General features: G+C 44.4%; 1 protein-coding gene across 1 annotated transcript in view; it reads left to right on the forward strand.

Moving 5' to 3' along the window:
- The window catches only part of Garz (Sec7 domain-containing protein garz), an 82697-nt gene extending 64611 nt beyond the window's left edge, over nt 1-18086 (forward strand). The window contains exons 29-34 of the mRNA XM_077682265.1: nt 433-563; nt 2388-2489; nt 4104-4217; nt 6987-7305; nt 12217-12518; nt 17899-18086. Of these exons, the coding sequence (XP_077538391.1) occupies nt 433-563; nt 2388-2489; nt 4104-4217; nt 6987-7305; nt 12217-12518; nt 17899-17925 (995 nt within the window). The 3' untranslated portion in view covers nt 17926-18086. The remainder of the gene's footprint in view (nt 1-432; nt 564-2387; nt 2490-4103; nt 4218-6986; nt 7306-12216; nt 12519-17898) is intronic.
- Nucleotides 18087-18702: the final 616 nt, after the last annotated feature.

Consider the following 18702-nt stretch of genomic DNA (forward strand, 5'->3'; position numbering starts at 1 on the left):
TAGTGGAGCCCTCCACTACGGTGCGCCTCATAGCCCAGGTGTCACTTCGACGTGTTGAACTCCACAATCAATCAATCGATTACTCTTGGTGGTGACAGTAATGACGTTGTGCATTGAAATCCTACGTGGAACTTCTAAATAAACCCAGCTGTGCACCACAGCTCGATACATGAAATGCAGTTTAGTTCTGTAGACATAAGCTGGGCTCTTTACAGTTGCTTGCATTTGTCAAAGTTTGGCAGTTGTATAAAAATGGCCAGTCAAGCCAGCATGTTCGTGGCTGCTTTTCTGCGTCTGTTCACATCATTTGTTATTCACTTCAAAGGCAAGTTACTCTTTGCACATGCGTATAGGTTTTGCAGCTGAAGCAGTTCTGCCTAGTGCAGCGAAGTTTAACGTGCATGGCTAAGCTCGTGGCTTTGTTCACTTCAGGCATTGCTCGCCTGTGCTGTGACACGCGAAGAACCATCCGCACGTCCGCCTTGACCTACCTGCAGCGTGCCCTGCTGGTTCATGACCTGCAGGCGCTCTCAGCGGCCGAGTGGGAGGCCTGCTTCAACAAGGTTTGGCCTTCGTTCAAAAAACTTAAAACCATCTATACTTGTAATTATCTTGTTTATAGCTACGCACTGCGCACAGCATTTGCAGTACCAGGAAAAGTGAATAGGGCTCCCCGCGCCGACACTTAATGAGAACATGTCTCACCTTTCGTATAAGACACAGTAAAGATGTTTAGAGGAAAGCACCATGGGTTTCTTTCTGTAGGAGAGATGGGAGTTCTGCGCACTGCCAGCCCATGCTGCCAGCACACAGCCAAAAGGCAAATCATCGCTCCTGCCTACAGCTTTGCAAGCATTGCGATTGCGTCACAAAAAAAAAGTTTAAATTAAGGAAAATGTTTAAACTACAAAATCTTAAAATTTTATATAGCTTGTAAAATATTTATGTCAAAATCACCAGCAACACAAATTAAATAACGTTTTCTGAATGCACGGACAAAGGAATTTTTTTGCTTAGGAATCTGCGAATAAAATTTAAGAAGAATACGCACAGAAAAAGTTTGTGCAGACGTTAAAAGGAAAACAAGTGCCGATTTAGGCATCCTACAAGTGTGTGCCATTCTTCCCATTGTGCCACTTTTGATGCATGCCATTTTTGACGCATGTCCTCGTGTTACTGTTTCGTTGCCACCCCAAAATTTCACTACCTGTTGACTCAGTTATAATAAGGGTTTACACCATGTATGTATTGTAACGTCGGATTGGGTCACGTTAGGTGCAATACTTGAAATGTAGGAGCCATACTCAGTGCTACTTTTTTATTTTCCTTAAACTTGTCTAGCTACCAAGAATTCAGGGCATTTTATCAAGAGGTGGGAAAACGTAAAACTTGGAGCTGCAAATTAAATACGAATAATAAAATCTGACTGAGGATAAATAGAGTATTTTTGAATATTAGTATATTTTCTTTACTGTGTATGGAGCTAAAAAAAAAAGATAACCTAGGCAACCAGGACTTGAAATACACGTGAGTGTTTATGTACTTGTGCTTTTTTAAAAGATTGTGCAAAAGATTAAAGAGAAGATGGCAAAGCAGTGTAACAAAAAATTTTGCATACATTGCCATGAATAAATGCAGGTTCCTCTCTACATGATGAGAATGCAGTAAGTATATTTACCTGGCTGCAGTTTTGCATTGGTAGGCATGCTAGTGGCTGGTATGAATGGTACCTTACTGCAAGCATTGCCTACAAGTTATAATTCTTGATTCCTCATTTGTGCCACTGTATTGACAGAAATTTTCTAATCAATTTTGCACAATTAGCTAACATACACTGCAGTTAGCGTGTAATTGTTTTGGTAAAAGCTTGCACGTGTTAGGCTTTTTTTGCATAGCTTCAGCGTCATGTGAAAAAGCCAACTTAAAAGGCCATGCCTTGCAGTGAAGCTTGAAAGTTTGCTTGTTGTGCAGAGCCAACTTTATTGCTCTGTTGATCATAAATTTTGAATATTCAAAAACTTGCTGGAACTTAGCTGCGAATGAAATTAAATGACAGCATCATTCGCAAAGTATTGGAATATTTGCATACTGCTACATCTATTGAGCCTGTTGTAATCCCCAGTTTCCGTTTGTTTGTTTGTTTGTTTGTTTTGTATTACAGACGTTGTGTAGCACTTATATTTTTGTTTGTAATTTACTTGCTTCACCACATCTGGTGACATTTCTCAGGAAAGGTGTCTGGCAAAGAAACTTCTGCGGAATTGTTGGTTCCCTTTTGGTGCATCTTGCTGCCGCGGTGTCTTTTTTTTTTTTTCTTTGTGAAAAAGTGAATGTTCCTGAGGAAATTTCGAATATTTCCAATACATGTATTTATGTTTTTTTGATAGGTTCTCTTTCCACTGCTCTCTAAATTGTTGGAGAACGTGAGCCCCCATGAGCCCGTTGCAATGGAGGAGACGAGGATGCGAGGTGCCACGCTCCTATGCAAGGCAAGTGTCATGTTCACATGTGCTGCACTACTACTGCCGGTGCACAGGAAATTGTCTGCTGGGTCAAGGTCTGGGGATCTTCTGTGTAGATGCCTTAGCTGCTTCTTGGTCGTTAATCGACAAGTTCCATTAGTCCCTTTGTTGCGTTTGGGATTTCAGAGTGCAACAAGTGGCAAGTTCCTTTCTTTCTTTCCCGCAAAAATTGATTTCTCTCTTCTCTTTGTTTATTTTTGCGGGAAGGGGGCAGAATTTGAGAGCCAGGTATGCATGTCTGTTTTCTTTTTGTCTCCTTAAGTGCGAGCCATCAAGTCTGTACCGATGGCTTGGACGGGCTTTTGACTCGCTCAACTTGCGTGATGACCCCGCCAAGTTTCAGAATGACATGTTTTGCCTGTGCAAAGGGCACTAGAAGTGGGCACTGACGATGCACCTGGGTACAGACAGGCTAAACAATGTAGAACATCTTTAGTTAGTTTTTTGTTTTCCTAATGGAAGCACTGTAATGTTAAGGGGTTTATCAAGTGGCATTGAACAGATCATTTTTTTTTTGTGGACTGATAAGGAGGAGAGGCAGCCAGTGAGCTTAAAGATGTAATCTTTTTTTAAAAAATCATGGCACGTCCTTGTTATCAAGACGTCAATCACCAGTGAAGCGAATCATTGGCGGATAAGTTAGTTAAGGGAACATTGATTATATTTACACATGATTTATTTACGGAAATTGTAAAGTATTTTATTATCTCTGTAGTTGGTAGAAACTGCTTCAGTATTGCCTTGTTTCTGATATTTCTAATGAGGGTAAGGCCAATGTAAATGCTATGCGTAATTGACAGCTTGGAATTCGTTTGCAAGCATGAGCCAAGTTCTCAAGTAAGGGGTGTCTGCACAGGGGCAAATCCGGAGGGACCTCGTTGGTGGGGGACCAGAAGGAAGGCCGTGTCTAAGAGGGTGCAATGGCGAGGGGGCAGAGATCTCTTCATTTAAGGAGGGGACATGGCTCTCAGAACGATTTCTTTTAATTTTTAAGTGAACTCTGTGAAACTTGTCAGTCCTGCTGCTTATTGTCAGTCCTGCATTATTTCTGGAGTCAGTCAATTAGTTAGCAAGGTAATTAGAGATAATTAGCCATTTTTTGGAGGAACAATAGACAAAACGGTGTTAGTTATAAAACTGTAATCTTTATATTTTACAATAGTATGAACACTGGTGTGAGCGTAATAAGAGAATCTGTTTCTTGATGCACCACTTGTAACTAATTTTACAGCTCATGCGCAAGTAGCTAGGATTCAAAACTGTCTATATCCCGCAAAGTAGAACCACGCTCAGTACAGTAAAACTGATGGCTCTAGATCCACTCATAATTCTAAATTTTTTCATTAGTTTTACAGCGCCGGGATGCCAGTGTCTCATCATCTCTTGTAGGCTGCAGCCCCTTAGTCAAAATTTCTAAAGCCCTTGAACGTGCGATATAGCTTTTTCATTGAACTTAGCGAAATTCTCTCCTTCTTCCAGATTGTTTAAAGTGTTTTTGTGTGAGATTGGTTGGTGTAGGCATAGGGCTAAATGTTGCCTCTCAGTTGACATTCCTTGTCATTGTGTTGTTTGTTGTACCAGGTTTTCTTGCAACATTTGAATCCCCTGCTGTCGTTGCCAACCTTTACTGCTTTGTGGCTGACAATCTTGGACTTCATGGACAAGTACATGCATGCGGAGGACAGTGACCTTCTGGTGAGTGGTTTGCATTTGCAATCGCTTTGTGAGCGTAGGCTGCCATTGCTACACTGAACAGTTTGCCCTGTTTCTCGTGTCCTTAGCTTTTAAGTATGACTGCGGCAAAAAATTTAAATATTTATGTTTTGCTCGGTGAAGCTATGCCATGGCTATGAGGCATACCATAGCAGAGCCCTGTAATTTAATTTAGACTGCATGTGGTATAATTTCGACCAAAGGTTGAGATGTACATACACTCTGTGCAAGATATTGTGTGTGCTGGGAGCAAATAAGCGAACGTAAATAAAGAACTCGGAGTTGTGCCATTGACATTTGCACATTCTTAAGGTGACAGCACGACAGAGGCACTCTTCATGGAAGTGGAAAACATAAAGCTGTTCATCAAGAAGCATTTCAGCAGCACTGAAATGCCCTCCGCCAACACACACATGCACGCATGCATGCATGCACAGAGACACAGACAGACAGACACACAGAGAAAGATGATGATGATCACAAGAAGAAGAGGAGACGGGCATTGCTGAGGGTGCTCATGAGGGGCAGAAGATGAAGTGCAGAACAGTGCCCATAATGCAGGAGCATTGGTGGGTAGTTGATGGCCAGGTCATGGTGGCGTGACATAAGGGCTCGCATTACAGTCGAACCTTGTTATATCGAACTCGCAAAAAAATTTCTATCACTTGGATATGGGGGATAATTCGATATAATCATGCTAAGGAACTGGACGTCATAAAAGCACACACCATTTGAAAAAAGACTTTATTTATGCAACTGCCTTACTTTTGCACGAAATGGTCCCGTATCTTCTTCTGCTTGAACAACCTCGCTGCCTGAGACAGTGTGCACACTGTCTAAAGAATCAGAGCAGCTGAGGCCGCAACTTTTCACATTCGTGAAGAAGCGCCAGACTAGTGCGAGTGCACCAATCACCTCAGAGGTTGTGAGCAAAGAATTGTTGTTGCTTTCTTCCTTGCACCCGCTTTTGCTTGCACTCAGTACGATGTCTGCAATGCAGTCTTACACTCTCCCATGGTCACGACACCGTCATCCACACACACAATCTCGTCCGGAAATTCCAACAGCTTGCTCCACACTTCGGCAACACCGGCGGTGGCTTCATTGCACTCCTCAGGATTTTCAAAGTCATCACTGCTGGCACGCACAAGCGGTGGATTTGAAGCAATTTTGGGCAGTTTCTTTAATAGCGTCTGCCCAGAACCTATTTCAAGAAGGTTAATCCAAGCTCCCTGCTGATCGTGCTGAGGGTGCTCTTGGGAATCTCGTGCGCCGTGGGGGGACGTCGGACTTCTCACCGCATTCGACTCAATTTATGACTGCGAGTTTCACGGCGAAAGGCAAATTCGGCCGCTTCGCACTAGCCGGAGCTGTCAAATAAGCCTTTATTTAGTGACAGTAGCGCTAGCCACCACTGCTATACTTCAGAAGAAAGCCCACAAAGCACGAACAACGCAAGCACAATAAACAAGGGGGGGAGGGAGAGAGAAAAAAAAAAACTCATGCCGGATGGGCCAGGACCATTTTTTGCATGGGGATGTCGACGGCTCGCCCTACACGGCGCAGTGACGCAGTCACGATAGAAAGAGCGAGAGGAAAGGGGAAAGAGCTGCCTGTGAACAGCCGGGCTAAACCACTTTTATGGGTGTGCCGGCGGAATTTCTCCTCTGCCGCGAGGGAAAGCCAACTTGGGGGGGCATTTGGCGTTCAATATATCGGGAGTCACTGGTATTTTTGTTCGACATAGGCATAATTTTTGCTGTATATTCTCACTGCAAATATACCATGACCACAAATAGTTCGATATACAGGATAATTCGATGTAAACGGGTTTGATATAGTCTGGCTAGACTGTACATATAAACAAGTTTGTCCGAGGTAAGCGAATTCTGCAGTGTCCTTGATTTGAAGGTAGGTAGTTTATTTTATTGATACCATAACGGTGATGAAGATCACAACTATGGAGGGCCATTTTGGTTTGTACCTGGTTCTGAAATGCATGCGATTTTGAGATGTACTTTTTCTGAAAAAAGATGGATGTTAGAATGAGTGACTACACTATCTGTTGACGACGTTACCAAATTCCTTGCAAGAAAGTGTCTTTGCAGAAAATTATCAGCAGACTAGAAGTAAATGTCCACTATGGCTGTAACAATGAAAAAATACTCGAATGCCTGTTGATGAGGTCACCAGATCACTTAAGTAGCAAGAAAGTGGCTTTGTATGAAACTCTAAATAAACTATGTGTAACAAGTTTACTTCTTTGTTTAAGGCTGTGTTTGTTTTATACTATGGGAACATTTTCGCTGACAATTTTAGCCACATCTTTTCCTTTTTTTTATTATTCAGTTTTTTTTTTTCAGGTGGAGCAGATTCAAGATATTGTCAATTTTAGTTTTTGTGTTGGTGATTGCAAACTACCTAGTCACTTCAATTTGAAAATTATCGCTAGAGTTCAAATTTTTGCGTGAGTTCAAAATTATTTCAATAAAAGTATTGTATGCATGTGTCCTTTGTATTCACTTATAAAAGTAAAAATCACACTCTCACGTGCATATGAAGTATCCCATTCTTGCATGGCACGAACTTCTGGCGAAACAAGTAAAGATGGCAAGTTCACCCTAAAACAGTGGTGTGAGCGGCTGAAATTAAACACCTAGCAGAAATTTTTGTAGTTACTCTCGCAGTAGAGTTTCTGGCATTCTGGTGGCCTCTTTATCCCACCTTGGCCCCTTGGTGATGTTTTGTCAGAGTGAAGCCATCCCAGAATCACTGAAGAACATGCTGCTGGTCATGGACACTGCGGGCGTCTTCCAAGCGGCCGGAGAGGAGCTGGAGAGCTCACCCACCGGCTACACCCAGCTCTGGACGGTGACGTGGGACCGCATTGACAGCTTCTTGCCCCGCCTGAAGGACGAGGTGTTCAAGCCACCTCCGCGTCCCTCCACACCACCACCTGCGCCACCAGTGCCTCCCGCCGAAGAGGTGGTGCCTGAAGGTGGCTGCCCTGCCGACCAGGCTGCCCGGCCACCCAGAGAAGAGGACTCTTACGAGCTTGTCTCGGTCATGGGTAAGTCTGGATGCTGGCTTTTTATTTATCGCATCAGTGTACTAACTGCCTGGGGGGGGGGTCTAAGCTTTAATACTAGTTAACACTTTCGTGAACGTGGAAAAATCGGTTGTTTTTGGGTAGTTCAGGAAATACTTTTTTCCTACCACAGGAAATCATTGATGCTGAAGTGCAAGGTGTAAAATGATGGAGGAAGGATAGGCCCTTCCAACAGTATTAACTTCAAACAACAGATTCATTACGAATATTATCAAAAAATGATCAAAAGAAAGAAAAGTAACAAAAGAAAAAAAAAAGATGAAAGCATCAATGCTACTTTGCACAGGGTAAACATTAAAAAAAAATTAAAAAAATACACTTTGAATACAAAGCCCTTAAACAATAATGACGTAATTATAAGCTCTGTAAGTACAAAAGTTGTTTACATACATACGAAAATGTAAGCACTAGTGCCTATCATGCCACCGCGCGAAACAGTTTCTCGACGCAGTGAAACAAAGGTTCGCTCCACTCTTTGTGCAACCGGCGCCAAGTGGTCCCAGCCGAACGAAGTCGACACCCTTCAGATAAGAGCTGTGACCTTTAGAACAGGCTGGATATGTTTACATCAACACGCAGCAGCGATAAGACGGCCTGAGGAGAAAGAGAAAGTTACCAGCAGATACCTGTTCATGTTCCAGGCGGTTTGACGCATTTTCGCCGTCCGTACTGAAGTCTGACGAATCGATGTTGTCTTCCATGGCTGTGCTGCTACCGTCATCCAGAGATTACAGTTCAGTTTCATCGGAATCCGTCGAAATTTGCCGTTCCCGTGGAGCATCGGCGAGCAGCATCGACGCCGTAACCGTAACCACGTGCGCCTGACTGTGAAGGAGCTTTAAAATCCCCCCTGCCTCCCCCTTTCCTTCGTGGCGGAGAAAAGAAAGTCAGAAGTGAAACTGATGAAGTGCTTCCACTTTTACCCTTTTGATGACGTTAGCTGTCCAGAAGTGCTCGGAGAGCGCCAAAATTTGAATTTGTATTCATCGATAACATACTATCGGGGGGAATAGGCGCGGTCATGAAAGTGTTAAGTGCTGAAGTTCTTGAAAAAGTGATTATGTCGTTTAGTTATTTTTATGTGGCAATATAATATTCGGTGTAGCTCAAACAGATTTTGGGATGGATATTTAACTAAAACTGTTTTTTTTTATAGTATTTCACATGTATTTTGCGAGCTTCAATCTCCAGGTTCATTTTCCAGAGAATGTTCTTTTAGTAAAAAGGGAACTCAGGTTTTGAGTGGCTAAAAAAGTGCTCTTCTAAGTTTCAGCTGTAGTCAGTAGGCATGCATTAATGATTTTTGCCATTAAAGCAAATACTAAATGAATAGCTATTTTCTTTTAATTATTACAAAGTGAATAAATCAAATTGTTGGCAAAAAAGCAACTAGCAGCTGCCACAAACACTGCAGTGAGAATTCAACTGGCCTTTTATTTTCATGCAACACCCGCAACAGTCTATGATGAACTTGACAAATGCGCAGTGATTCTCGAGGCTCCAATCGGAGTTCAGAGAGTTGCTTCGCATTTGATGCGCTAAGTGAAAATTTTCAGTGGGATTTTTTTTTTTTTTTTAGTAGGAGCTCCAAATTGGCGTATTCATGGGAGGTTGTAGCCATTACTACACCAGGGTGGCCAATCCTGCTCTGGTGAGGGAGTGCATTACCAGCAATGGTCGCTGAGATCAAGCCGCATCCCAAGCCTTCTGCAATTCCATCAACACGCAGATTTTTTTTAATCGGGTCGGAATTGTGCGGTACCGGGATTCGAACCACGGTGCTTTTGCACGCGAGGCAGATGTTCTACCTCTACGCCACCACTACAACACAGTGGATCCCTAGAGAAGGCAAGCAGAAAGAAGGCAGAAAGTTAGATGGGCAGATGAGATCAAGAACTTTGCGGGGATAAATTAATTAGTGGCAGTTAGCACAGGACCGGGATAATTGGACATCTATGGGAAAGGCCTTTGCCCTGCAGTGGGCGTAGATATGCTGATGAGGATGAGCTCAAAATTTGAATCCAATGCACAACACGCTCACGGTCATCATCAAGAGGGGCCACCGTGACCACACACAGGCAAACCAAGCATGAGTGCCGAGGAGAACCTGCCAGTTTCAAGTTCTTTAAGCTTTTCAATGAGCGAACCACATTGCTGTTTATTTTTATGTTAGGCTCATGCAAGTGTTGCAAAAAAATGGCTCCACATTTTGCATACCAGAACCGAAACCTATGGCAGTCAGACTTTTTCCATCAGCCTTGTCCTGTTATCATCTTTTTTATGTGTCTATGCAGTCCACTTGGCACATACCAAAGAAGAAATACGAACCCCAGTGTAAGATCTTTTGGCTTTGCTGACGTGTGCTCATGTAATAAATGCACTCACGTAATACCTATACTCCTCATATCAAAACTTCGCTTTTTTTTTTTTTTACTCGACGCAACAAGTGCTTCACGCTTTTTGCCGCAAAAAATTCAGCTAAAATTCACATCTTACACAATACCCCCGCCGCGCAAATTGTTCACAGGCAGCTATTAAGTCGTAAAAAATTCCCCGCATTTCCCCGAGGGGAAGAATGTGAAAGTGCGAATGCACGAGTTGAATTTGTGCGGTTCGGTAATGTTCGCGAAAGAGAGATCACACACACACACACAACTACAAAGAAAGAAAGATGCATTTATTCACAGACACCTATTTGTGTTGTCGTTGTACTTGATTGCTAGAGCGGATCTCAGCTTTGAAATTTCGTGTCAGTACTTCTTTAAGCGGGTGCATTAGCCCTTCTCACGCCCGATTCTTGGCCAATCCCCCACGTGGGTATGTGCCATGTCAGCGGCCAGGCAGCGCGCGCCCATCTCCCCCCATTGCCAAGGAAGACGAGGAGATTCCTGGCCAATCCCCCACGTGGGTATGTGCCATGTCAGCGGCCAGGCTGCGCGCGCCCATCTCCACGTGCGCGGACATCGCCGGTGGACGCAGGTTCAGGGTCGCTTAAGAAGTGCATTGCACTTAAAAGCACTTGCGCATCTACCAGTTGTTGCAGCTGCCCCACCTGTTATCGCCTTCGGTGCTGCAAAGTCTGACCTTTGAACCAGGGAGCTCATGAAGGATATAAGGTGGGAACAGGCTGCACTCTAGCCATAAAAAAAAGATCAAGGGTAGTGCGCTGAATGGTGGGTTTTTGTTTCTGCCTTAATGACATCTGGTTACGGCATACATGTGGGACTGCATTTGGGTTGCATTTGCACCAAGCCCCAGCATTTGAAAGAGGCGTAAGGCATATACGGTGAAAAAAAAAAAAGAAATGCAAGCTTGGACTTTTTCTGTGCAGAAAATACCCCCCGCACGTGCCGCATTCTTCAAAAAAAAAAAAAAAAAAGGCAGTTTTATTTTTACGATTGATTTGCACCAAATACAGTCGAAACAGTGGAAGCAAACACAGTCGAAACAAAAAAGACAAAACAAAGCTTACGTGATTTTATTTGCACGCAAGCAAGGTCGTACTTACTACTTATTTGCAGAAAAGAAGCCATAGCTTTGTTTTCTGCACACAAAGCTGGCGCACATCTTTTTCAAGAGCATCTATGGGTGCTTCAGCTAGCTGAGCAAAACGTCCTTGGTGGACACGAAGTCCCTGAGGGACTGTATCATGTGTTGGGCCTCCTGCAAAGACACTACCTGAGTAGGCTGCACAACCGCGTCGTCAGAGTTGTCACTTCGCCGCTGTCCGCAGCACGTATCCGTGCAATGATCGTCCCTTCAGTGAGGCACTCAGACGTGTCCAAAACATCTGCCCTGATGTCCAATCCGCGGAAAGACAGAGGCAGTTGAAGAGGCACCCAGTCAAATTAAATAAAAGCGGCACATTTGCATACCAGAACCGAAACCTATGGCAGTCAGACTTTTTCCATCAGCCTTGTCCTGTTATTATCTTTTTTATGTGTCTTTTTTTTATTGTATGGACGTGATACAACAACCGAACGCGCGAGCGAGTGGCACTAGCCCGCGAGTAGGTGCGGGTATGATGCCACAGTGGCGGCGCTGGGAGGGGCATTCGGATAGAAAACTGCTCTCCTCCTCCCTCACTTCCTCGTAAGCGGCGCAGTCGAATCATTTTCCAAGGGGTGGAAAGGATGAGACACATCGCGGCTCGCTGTCGTCGAGCTGCTGTCGTCCAACGGCAGCTCACATTGTCAGTGCACGCTGTGACCGGATTCAATCATTATATCCAATATCGCGGCACTGGAGCATTGTAATAAGCCGTTTATTTTACCATAGAATGCATACAAAAGTGGAGGGTGCCATAGTTGTTCATCGTTATATCCGATATATTGTTATAAATGGTATCGTTGTAAAGTGGACTCGACTGTACTTTGAAATTTTTAGGGAGTTAAATTTTATTTGAAGTGAACATCAAATATTGTATTATTTGATAAAAAATTCACAAAAGGGGGATGCTCACTCATGCCAAATACAGTAGTTAGCTTTGCAGGTCCATCATTTTTTGTTATTTGCAGTCGCTTTTACTGGAATAAGCCAGTCACTCAGGTTGGCATGTGTGACATCACTGAGCGATTGTGGGGAAGTCCATGGGGTGTCACTACCCCGTCTTCAGTTTTCCCAATTATTAGGTTGGAGTAAATGCGGTTTGCTGTGAAATTGCCGTGTTTGTTACTGCAACGCGGCAACCTTTCAAATGAAGCAAAGCTAAGTTCTGTTATTTTCATGGTACTCTTAATCTAGAGGTATCTTTTAAGTTGTGAATCGGGGATTTTCCTGCTATTATAGCTCAAAAAAAGAAGTCACTACTGCTTATGGTTGCGTTGGGGTCAATTTGTGTGCCCACTGCAAGCCTCCTGTCTTGTTTCCCAGTGGAGGAGCCCGGCCAGCTGGAGCGGCGGGCTTCCAGTGTCAGCGTTGGCAGTGAGGGTGCTGCCCAGCCGGGCAGCAGTGGCACCAGCTTGCCAGAGGCTGCAGCCGTTCCCCCAGCTGTGACCCCAGCCATGGCCCCAGCCATGGCCCCAGCCGCCCACTCTGTAATCCTGCATCCGCCGTCCCTCTCGCCACCACCGGTGCTCCCTGCAGTGCAGACCTTCTCGGCAACCCCCGTGCCACTGGTCATCGACCCCATCGTCTTCTGCGAACAGCACCACTCGGTCTTTGCACCAAGCCAGGTGGGCACTCGTCTTTCTTGCAGGGGGCTCGGGTGGACATTCTGCGCTCAGTGGGGGCTAACGAGTAGCTCTTGTGGGTAACCAGCAGGAAACATGGGGGAACCGGGGAGCTGCTAGGTTAGTGCCGCGCAACAGCTACCTTCTTTCAGCATGAGAGGTTATTGCCTTTTGCTTTCCCCCCCCTGATCTTTGAGTAAAGAGACACTGAAGGAAGCTAACAAGTTTTGGTCAGACGAGAGTTCGACTGCCCCGTAACCCTCGCAGTGTTTATGCAGCAGCGAAGGACCCTTTATTGTTAAGAAATTCTGAGTTAAACAAGGCGTTTCTTTTCATCATTACCCTCACACAATTTTATGATGTTTTGCATGATGCAAACGGTAACCGGAAGCAAGTGAGCTAGCAGTGTGGTCTAGCAGGAGCACCATAATCTACCATGTGAAGCGTTGCGGTGACAGTCGCTACCAGTCGCACTCATGGTGCATACGACAAAACAACATGCCTGCCCTACTCGTTTGTAGGTGCTGCTTTGTGCACACCAGTCTTGGTGCGGCATGGAACGCTTGCAAAGCTTTCGTCAATGTTGGTCAAATTCGAATACCCTGCGTGCTTTGTTACTTTGGTTACCTCCAAAACAGCAGACCGTTCTCGCTCTCACAGCGTGAAGGTACCGTAAAACAAGTACTAACCTCGCTGGTTCTTTGCCAGAGCACGGACACAGTCGGAGCCAGCTGCCGTGAACAAACGGCACTCTGAGAAAGCCTCAAGCATTGGTAGCAAAGTTCACTGGCTAGGGGAAGGGTCACGCTCATAGTCACTGGGCCGAAAATGCTGTGAAAAAACCGGTGCAGATGCCAGAATTCAGCCTTCGGCTTCCCAAAGTGCACGCACCACAACAATCAGCCACTGACTCCGCCATTGCTCGCCCGCCGGCAGGTGGTGAAAAAAAACTTCTGCGTCACCGCTTCTAGCGCCCAATGATCTTCCCTTTCTACTGTTGAGGCGGCCGACTACAAAACATGGTCCCGACACCTTCCTTTAGTAGGCATGGGGTCCTGGGTGTGCGAAATGCATAGACAAACGAAACACGAAGGAAAGATTCACTTTAGGAGATAACACGCTACGGCAAACAAGCAGTAACTATCACAGCCATCTGCAGCACCATGGCTTGGCAGCTTACGAAACTCGGCACTGCTTGAATCATACTTCTCCATTTCTTGTTGTGTATGACATACCAAAATTTATACAGAAAGAAAACCTTTAGGCGGTTCTCAGTAAATTTGTGTGCTTTTCTCGTTCTGTTGCCCGTCGTGTAACCCTTGGCAACATCCGGTGAGCTAGTGTATGCGTCACCTCTGCAAGTATCGGAAATGGTGTGTGGCGGCGACAGATAGCGTCATGTTTGGATTGTTTTAGAGTATATTTTAAAGGTATTACCCCAGATACTGTTAGTATATTCGTTTTCTGGGGACGCCCATCCGTTGATTTAGACCAACTTGTGCTTTGTCTTCAGTGTCCCTTTAAGTATTTGAACAACAGTCGAAAGTAGGAGCGTGCGAATACTCGAATATTTAAGTACGAATAAAATAGTACCTACACGAATAGTTTGATTTGCGAATTGGGTATCTACTGTTCGAATAGTTACATGGATTTTTTTGTGCTTGGCTCTGTAAAAGCGAGAAATGTGGCGCACGCAAACGCACTGCTTCTGCACTGTCTGCTCATTTTCCGTCTGCTCGGCAAGCTTCATCCAAATTGCGCTTTCGACGAGTGCGCCTTGTAGAGGTCATAAATTTTATTGTGCAGCACAGAGTGATTTGTGATTGCTTCGATGAGATGACTGGCGCCAATGCTGTCGACCCATGCCAATGAATATGGCCGCCATTTTCAATTCTGCGACCGGGCGATTACATGTTAGGGCAGCTTCCGGTAAAGCAATCGTACCAAATTTGCCGCCGCTTTTGGGTTTTTGACAGCGCCTCCAGTTTCTGGCTTTTTACGTTTTAGACCACATGGGACAAATGGCACGATTGTTTACCATCTCTCCCTGATGTTCGCCACAGGCTTCAGAAGGACTGTGTAATTGTGTTTCAAGATCGTGGTACCGTAGCAAGCTGCCCTTACATGGCGTAGTGCTGCCCTTACAGCAGTACTGCGGGCCTATGATTGCAGTACAGTAACTGTAGCACAAGTTGTTCTTGAACGCATATTGGGCTCACTCTATATTCCTGAAGTACTGCCTCATTGTGGTTCGGCAACTGGACTGTGCGAATGAAAGAGTTGAAAAGTGCGTTCTTTGGGTAGTTAAAAAAAATGTCATGACTCTCAAACATGTGAAACAGCTTCATTTTTTGAACAAAAGCCTGTAAAAAATTGGGGATTGTAAAAAAAAATTAATATTTTGGGTTTTTTTTCTGCTTTTATTCAATAGTCAATTTGAAAGCTACTACAGTCTATGCCCATTACAGCGGGTGTAGACTCTTAATCCAGAAAAAAATGTCCGCACTATCTGAAGTATGCAGTATCCGAAGGGGGGATGGGGTGGGGGTATATGAACGTAAAATGGGAACTTTGACCAGTATTGCATATTTTTCGAACCTTAGAACCGGCACTTGGAAAGGGCCTAGCACATGCGGTCAAGTGTGTAGAGGCGCACACTAAGCTGTACAAATAAAGTCAATGTAACTAGGGCAATTAGTAACCAGCTATAAAAATTAGAAATCAGTCATGGCCAGCAGAACTCTCTTTAAACCCTTCAGGACGAGGCAGGTTTACCCGAAACCATGCGTGAAACAATTCGTATCGCTGCCTGATGTTTCCTTAAAGGGTCACTGAAGGCAGCTTAATCCGCATTTTTAATTATCTTAGTCTGGTCAATAAAACAGCTGATGATACAAAATAATCTGACAAAGGATAGCTGTGAAATCGAAAGTTAGACCAGTTAGACTCCGCGCGGCCAGCGGCAGATTGCACACAATGGATGGGAGCCATCCCTCTGCTTGAGGCATTTCTTACACTTGTCATTGAACGGAATGGGCATGATGCCTGCATGGGAACAAGAAATGCTGAACTTCACTGAACCTGAATTTTTTATTACATAAAAAACTGTGACGAGGCAGACTTGACCTCCATGTGCGCCACCCAGCGCAAAAAAGTGCTCACCCAGTGGCGTATTCGAGAGCGCTGTTCTTCAATCTCACCGGAGTCGCGTTTTCCGGCAGTGTCCTGGTTCTTGACGATCAAGTAGACCGCCTGCTTAGACAAGCTCATACTTCTGGCTATGTCGGCCTGTTTTTCACCATGTTCGCCAGCGTTAATTAGGCTTCATTTATCCGACCGTGAAATTAACTGCCCTGCCGCTGGTCACAAAAAAAAGCCACCAGCACTGGCTTGGCTTGCTGCACCAATGACCTGTTCTACGCCGACAATGTTGCCAGACATAGTAGTTTCCTCACAAAAATAAACAAAGAAAAAGCATATCGGGTGCCAGCGCCGCGAAAGTGTGCTATTAAAAGTCAGTCAAAACAATTTTCGCCCAAAATTTAGTCTGTGGTAGCTGATAGTCTGCTATAGCTTGGTCCATCATGAGTGGAGTGGATTCCTCTTAAAATATATGGGTACCAAACAAACCAACAGAAATGGTCTGTTGTAACCGGAAGTCCATTGGTCCATTGTTGCCGGGTCCACTGTAACGAGCGTAGACTGTATTCGGTATTTGCACACTCCTTGTTGAAAGGTGTTAGTGAAAGCAATGCAAACAGAAGTGTGTGTGCCAGCCGGTAGCTGCACCGCATGTACGTCGGTGCAGGGTGAATAGAATGCGTGACACTGATTTTATCTGGGAATCAAGTGCAAAAGATGTAGTGGGTTAGGTACTTTCAAACCTATTCTGAATGAGTGCTTACAACTGGCAAGTAAACTGTTATTGTCTGTGTATGCTAGGCATGAATTTTTGATTGATCGAAATTTCTATATAACGACATAAAGGAGGTTAACTTTTAACAGCTTCATTATATCGAGATTTAACTGTAGTAGGGATGTGTAGATATCAAGTTTGAATCAAATAAATCACTTAATGACTGATTAACACATTTACTTCAAATTTTAAATCGAATGGTTACTGATGCTATGAGTAAAATGTCCAGCTCATAGTCAGCTCCTATCAAAGCCAACCATTAGGCAGTGTAAATTGTCTCAATAAAAAGGGTATAGTATTTCAACAACAAAAAAATCCTGGAAAAGAAGACAGAAAATAAAAATTATTAAGGACACACTACGACCAATCACATGATGTGACACTACCCTTTAGCCCAGATTCGCATGTTGTTACATGAAACCTTACTTTACATCATGCCTAAAATTTCAATGCAGGTGGTATCCCCGCAGATGCAGTACTTTTTGTATCATGCTATAGTTTTCAACTTTCGACAGGAATAATACTGGGGAAAAAGAGGGGAAAGTGTAACAGCAGGTTTTATGGGCTTATTACATATTTGACACATGCTTCATTGTGCACACCAGCCTTTCATTTACTATGTAGAAGTAGGACTGCAGCTAAATGTGCAAGGCTCTAGTTCAGTGGTTCTCAGCCGTTACTGCCCCGGGGACCCCTTTGGGGCTTGCAAAAGTGACGGGGGACCCCACGATGGAGCATATGTTGATCGGTGTCGTAATGTCAAACAATTTGTACTTGCAGCTTACGTCGCCCACACACTTACCCGATTCCCACCTTTTCTGCATGACGTTAATGACAATGCACGTCATAATGCTGAATAATTTGCTCTTGAATCTAAAAGTCTGCCTTTTATGTGTTTGTTTCTTTTCTTCTCATAGCTGGCGTGCTGTGCAAAAAGCAGATGTTAAAATACATGCTACGCGGAGAAACTAAGCGTACGCATAATGTGGCAAAGCCACCTTTTTGCATTGCAAGAAAGTGCTAGTTAGCCAAATCGAGAAAAGAATGGCGGGAGGGGGGGGGGAGGGGGGGGAGTTTTGAGCGAGGCTTCGCGGACCCCTCAAATGCTCTCGCGGACCCCCTGGAGTCCGTGGACCCCCATTTGAGAACCACTGCTCTAGTTAATAAATCTTGATGTCAGTGACGGGGTATCTGCATTGAATGACTTTTTTTTTTAATAAATTATAATCTCTTTTTGAAAGCAGTTTTTTTTTTTATTTCTCATTTTGTCCTAGTGGCCATGTAGGTAGGTAAGGGCTTGACAGTGGTGGAGTGTGGTATTGTGTGACCTGTACTTTTTTTTTTTTTTTTTACTTATCTCATTCTAGAATGCTCTCTGATCGCCTTGGTGCCATAAATATTGAACTTCTGGCTTGAAATGTAATAATATTCGCGATAATTGCAATTTTGCGTTTTGTTTTATTTCAGAATCCTGTGAAGTCGGCTGATCGGTGAAGACAATTTCCAGCTCTCTGTCATTTTTACAGTTGCATTGCTGCTTTCTTGAAAATGAAATTTGCTTCAAAATGAAATAATCAAGGACAATGAAACAAAAAACTGTACATAGTTATATACTAATAAAAACAACTAGGCTGAAATGTGAGTCCTAGTGAGGCCATTGGCACGTGTCATGCCATCTGGCCACATGCCTCTACTAGCAGTATGCAAGTTCAAGAGGTATAAGAACGATAAAGGGGATTGCCTTTTGCATAACGAACTGAGGTATTTCATTCTTGTCCTTGGTTGTGGAAGGACTCTAATGAAGAGCAGGACCCTCATCAGTGTGTGTGAGGGTGGCATTTTGTCTTGTGTTTGATTCCCGGCCGCGGCGGCCGCTTTTCTGATGGAGGCGAAAAGCAAAAACGCCCGTGTGTTCGAGATTTCGGCGCATGTTAAAGATCCCCAGGTGGTCAAAATTAATCCGGAGCCCTCCACTACGGCGCGCCTCATCGCCTGCGTTGCGTCGGCGCGTTAAACCCTACAATCAATCAATCATTTTGTCTTGCTCCTCAGTAATCAAAGAAAGGGATTAAGAGTTGTGATCCGTGTCCCACGGGGTACTCTGGCATTTCAGCCATATCCTTACTGAAGTCGGGGAGCATTGTAAGATTCCACATGGGTTGTGCTTCTCAAAGGGCAACTGATCGCAAGCAGGAGTGGAATTGCGCTCAGGGATGGGGAGAGGGACCCAGTGAGGGCTTGACGAGCCCCCTGGTCCTGAAGAGGCTCAGT

Source organism: Haemaphysalis longicornis, unplaced genomic scaffold (assembly GCF_048455015.1).
Source record: "Haemaphysalis longicornis isolate Haplotype H1 unplaced genomic scaffold, Haemaphysalis longicornis Haplotype H1 scaffold_1, whole genome shotgun sequence".
Taxonomy (NCBI): Eukaryota; Metazoa; Arthropoda; class Arachnida; order Ixodida; family Ixodidae; genus Haemaphysalis; species Haemaphysalis longicornis.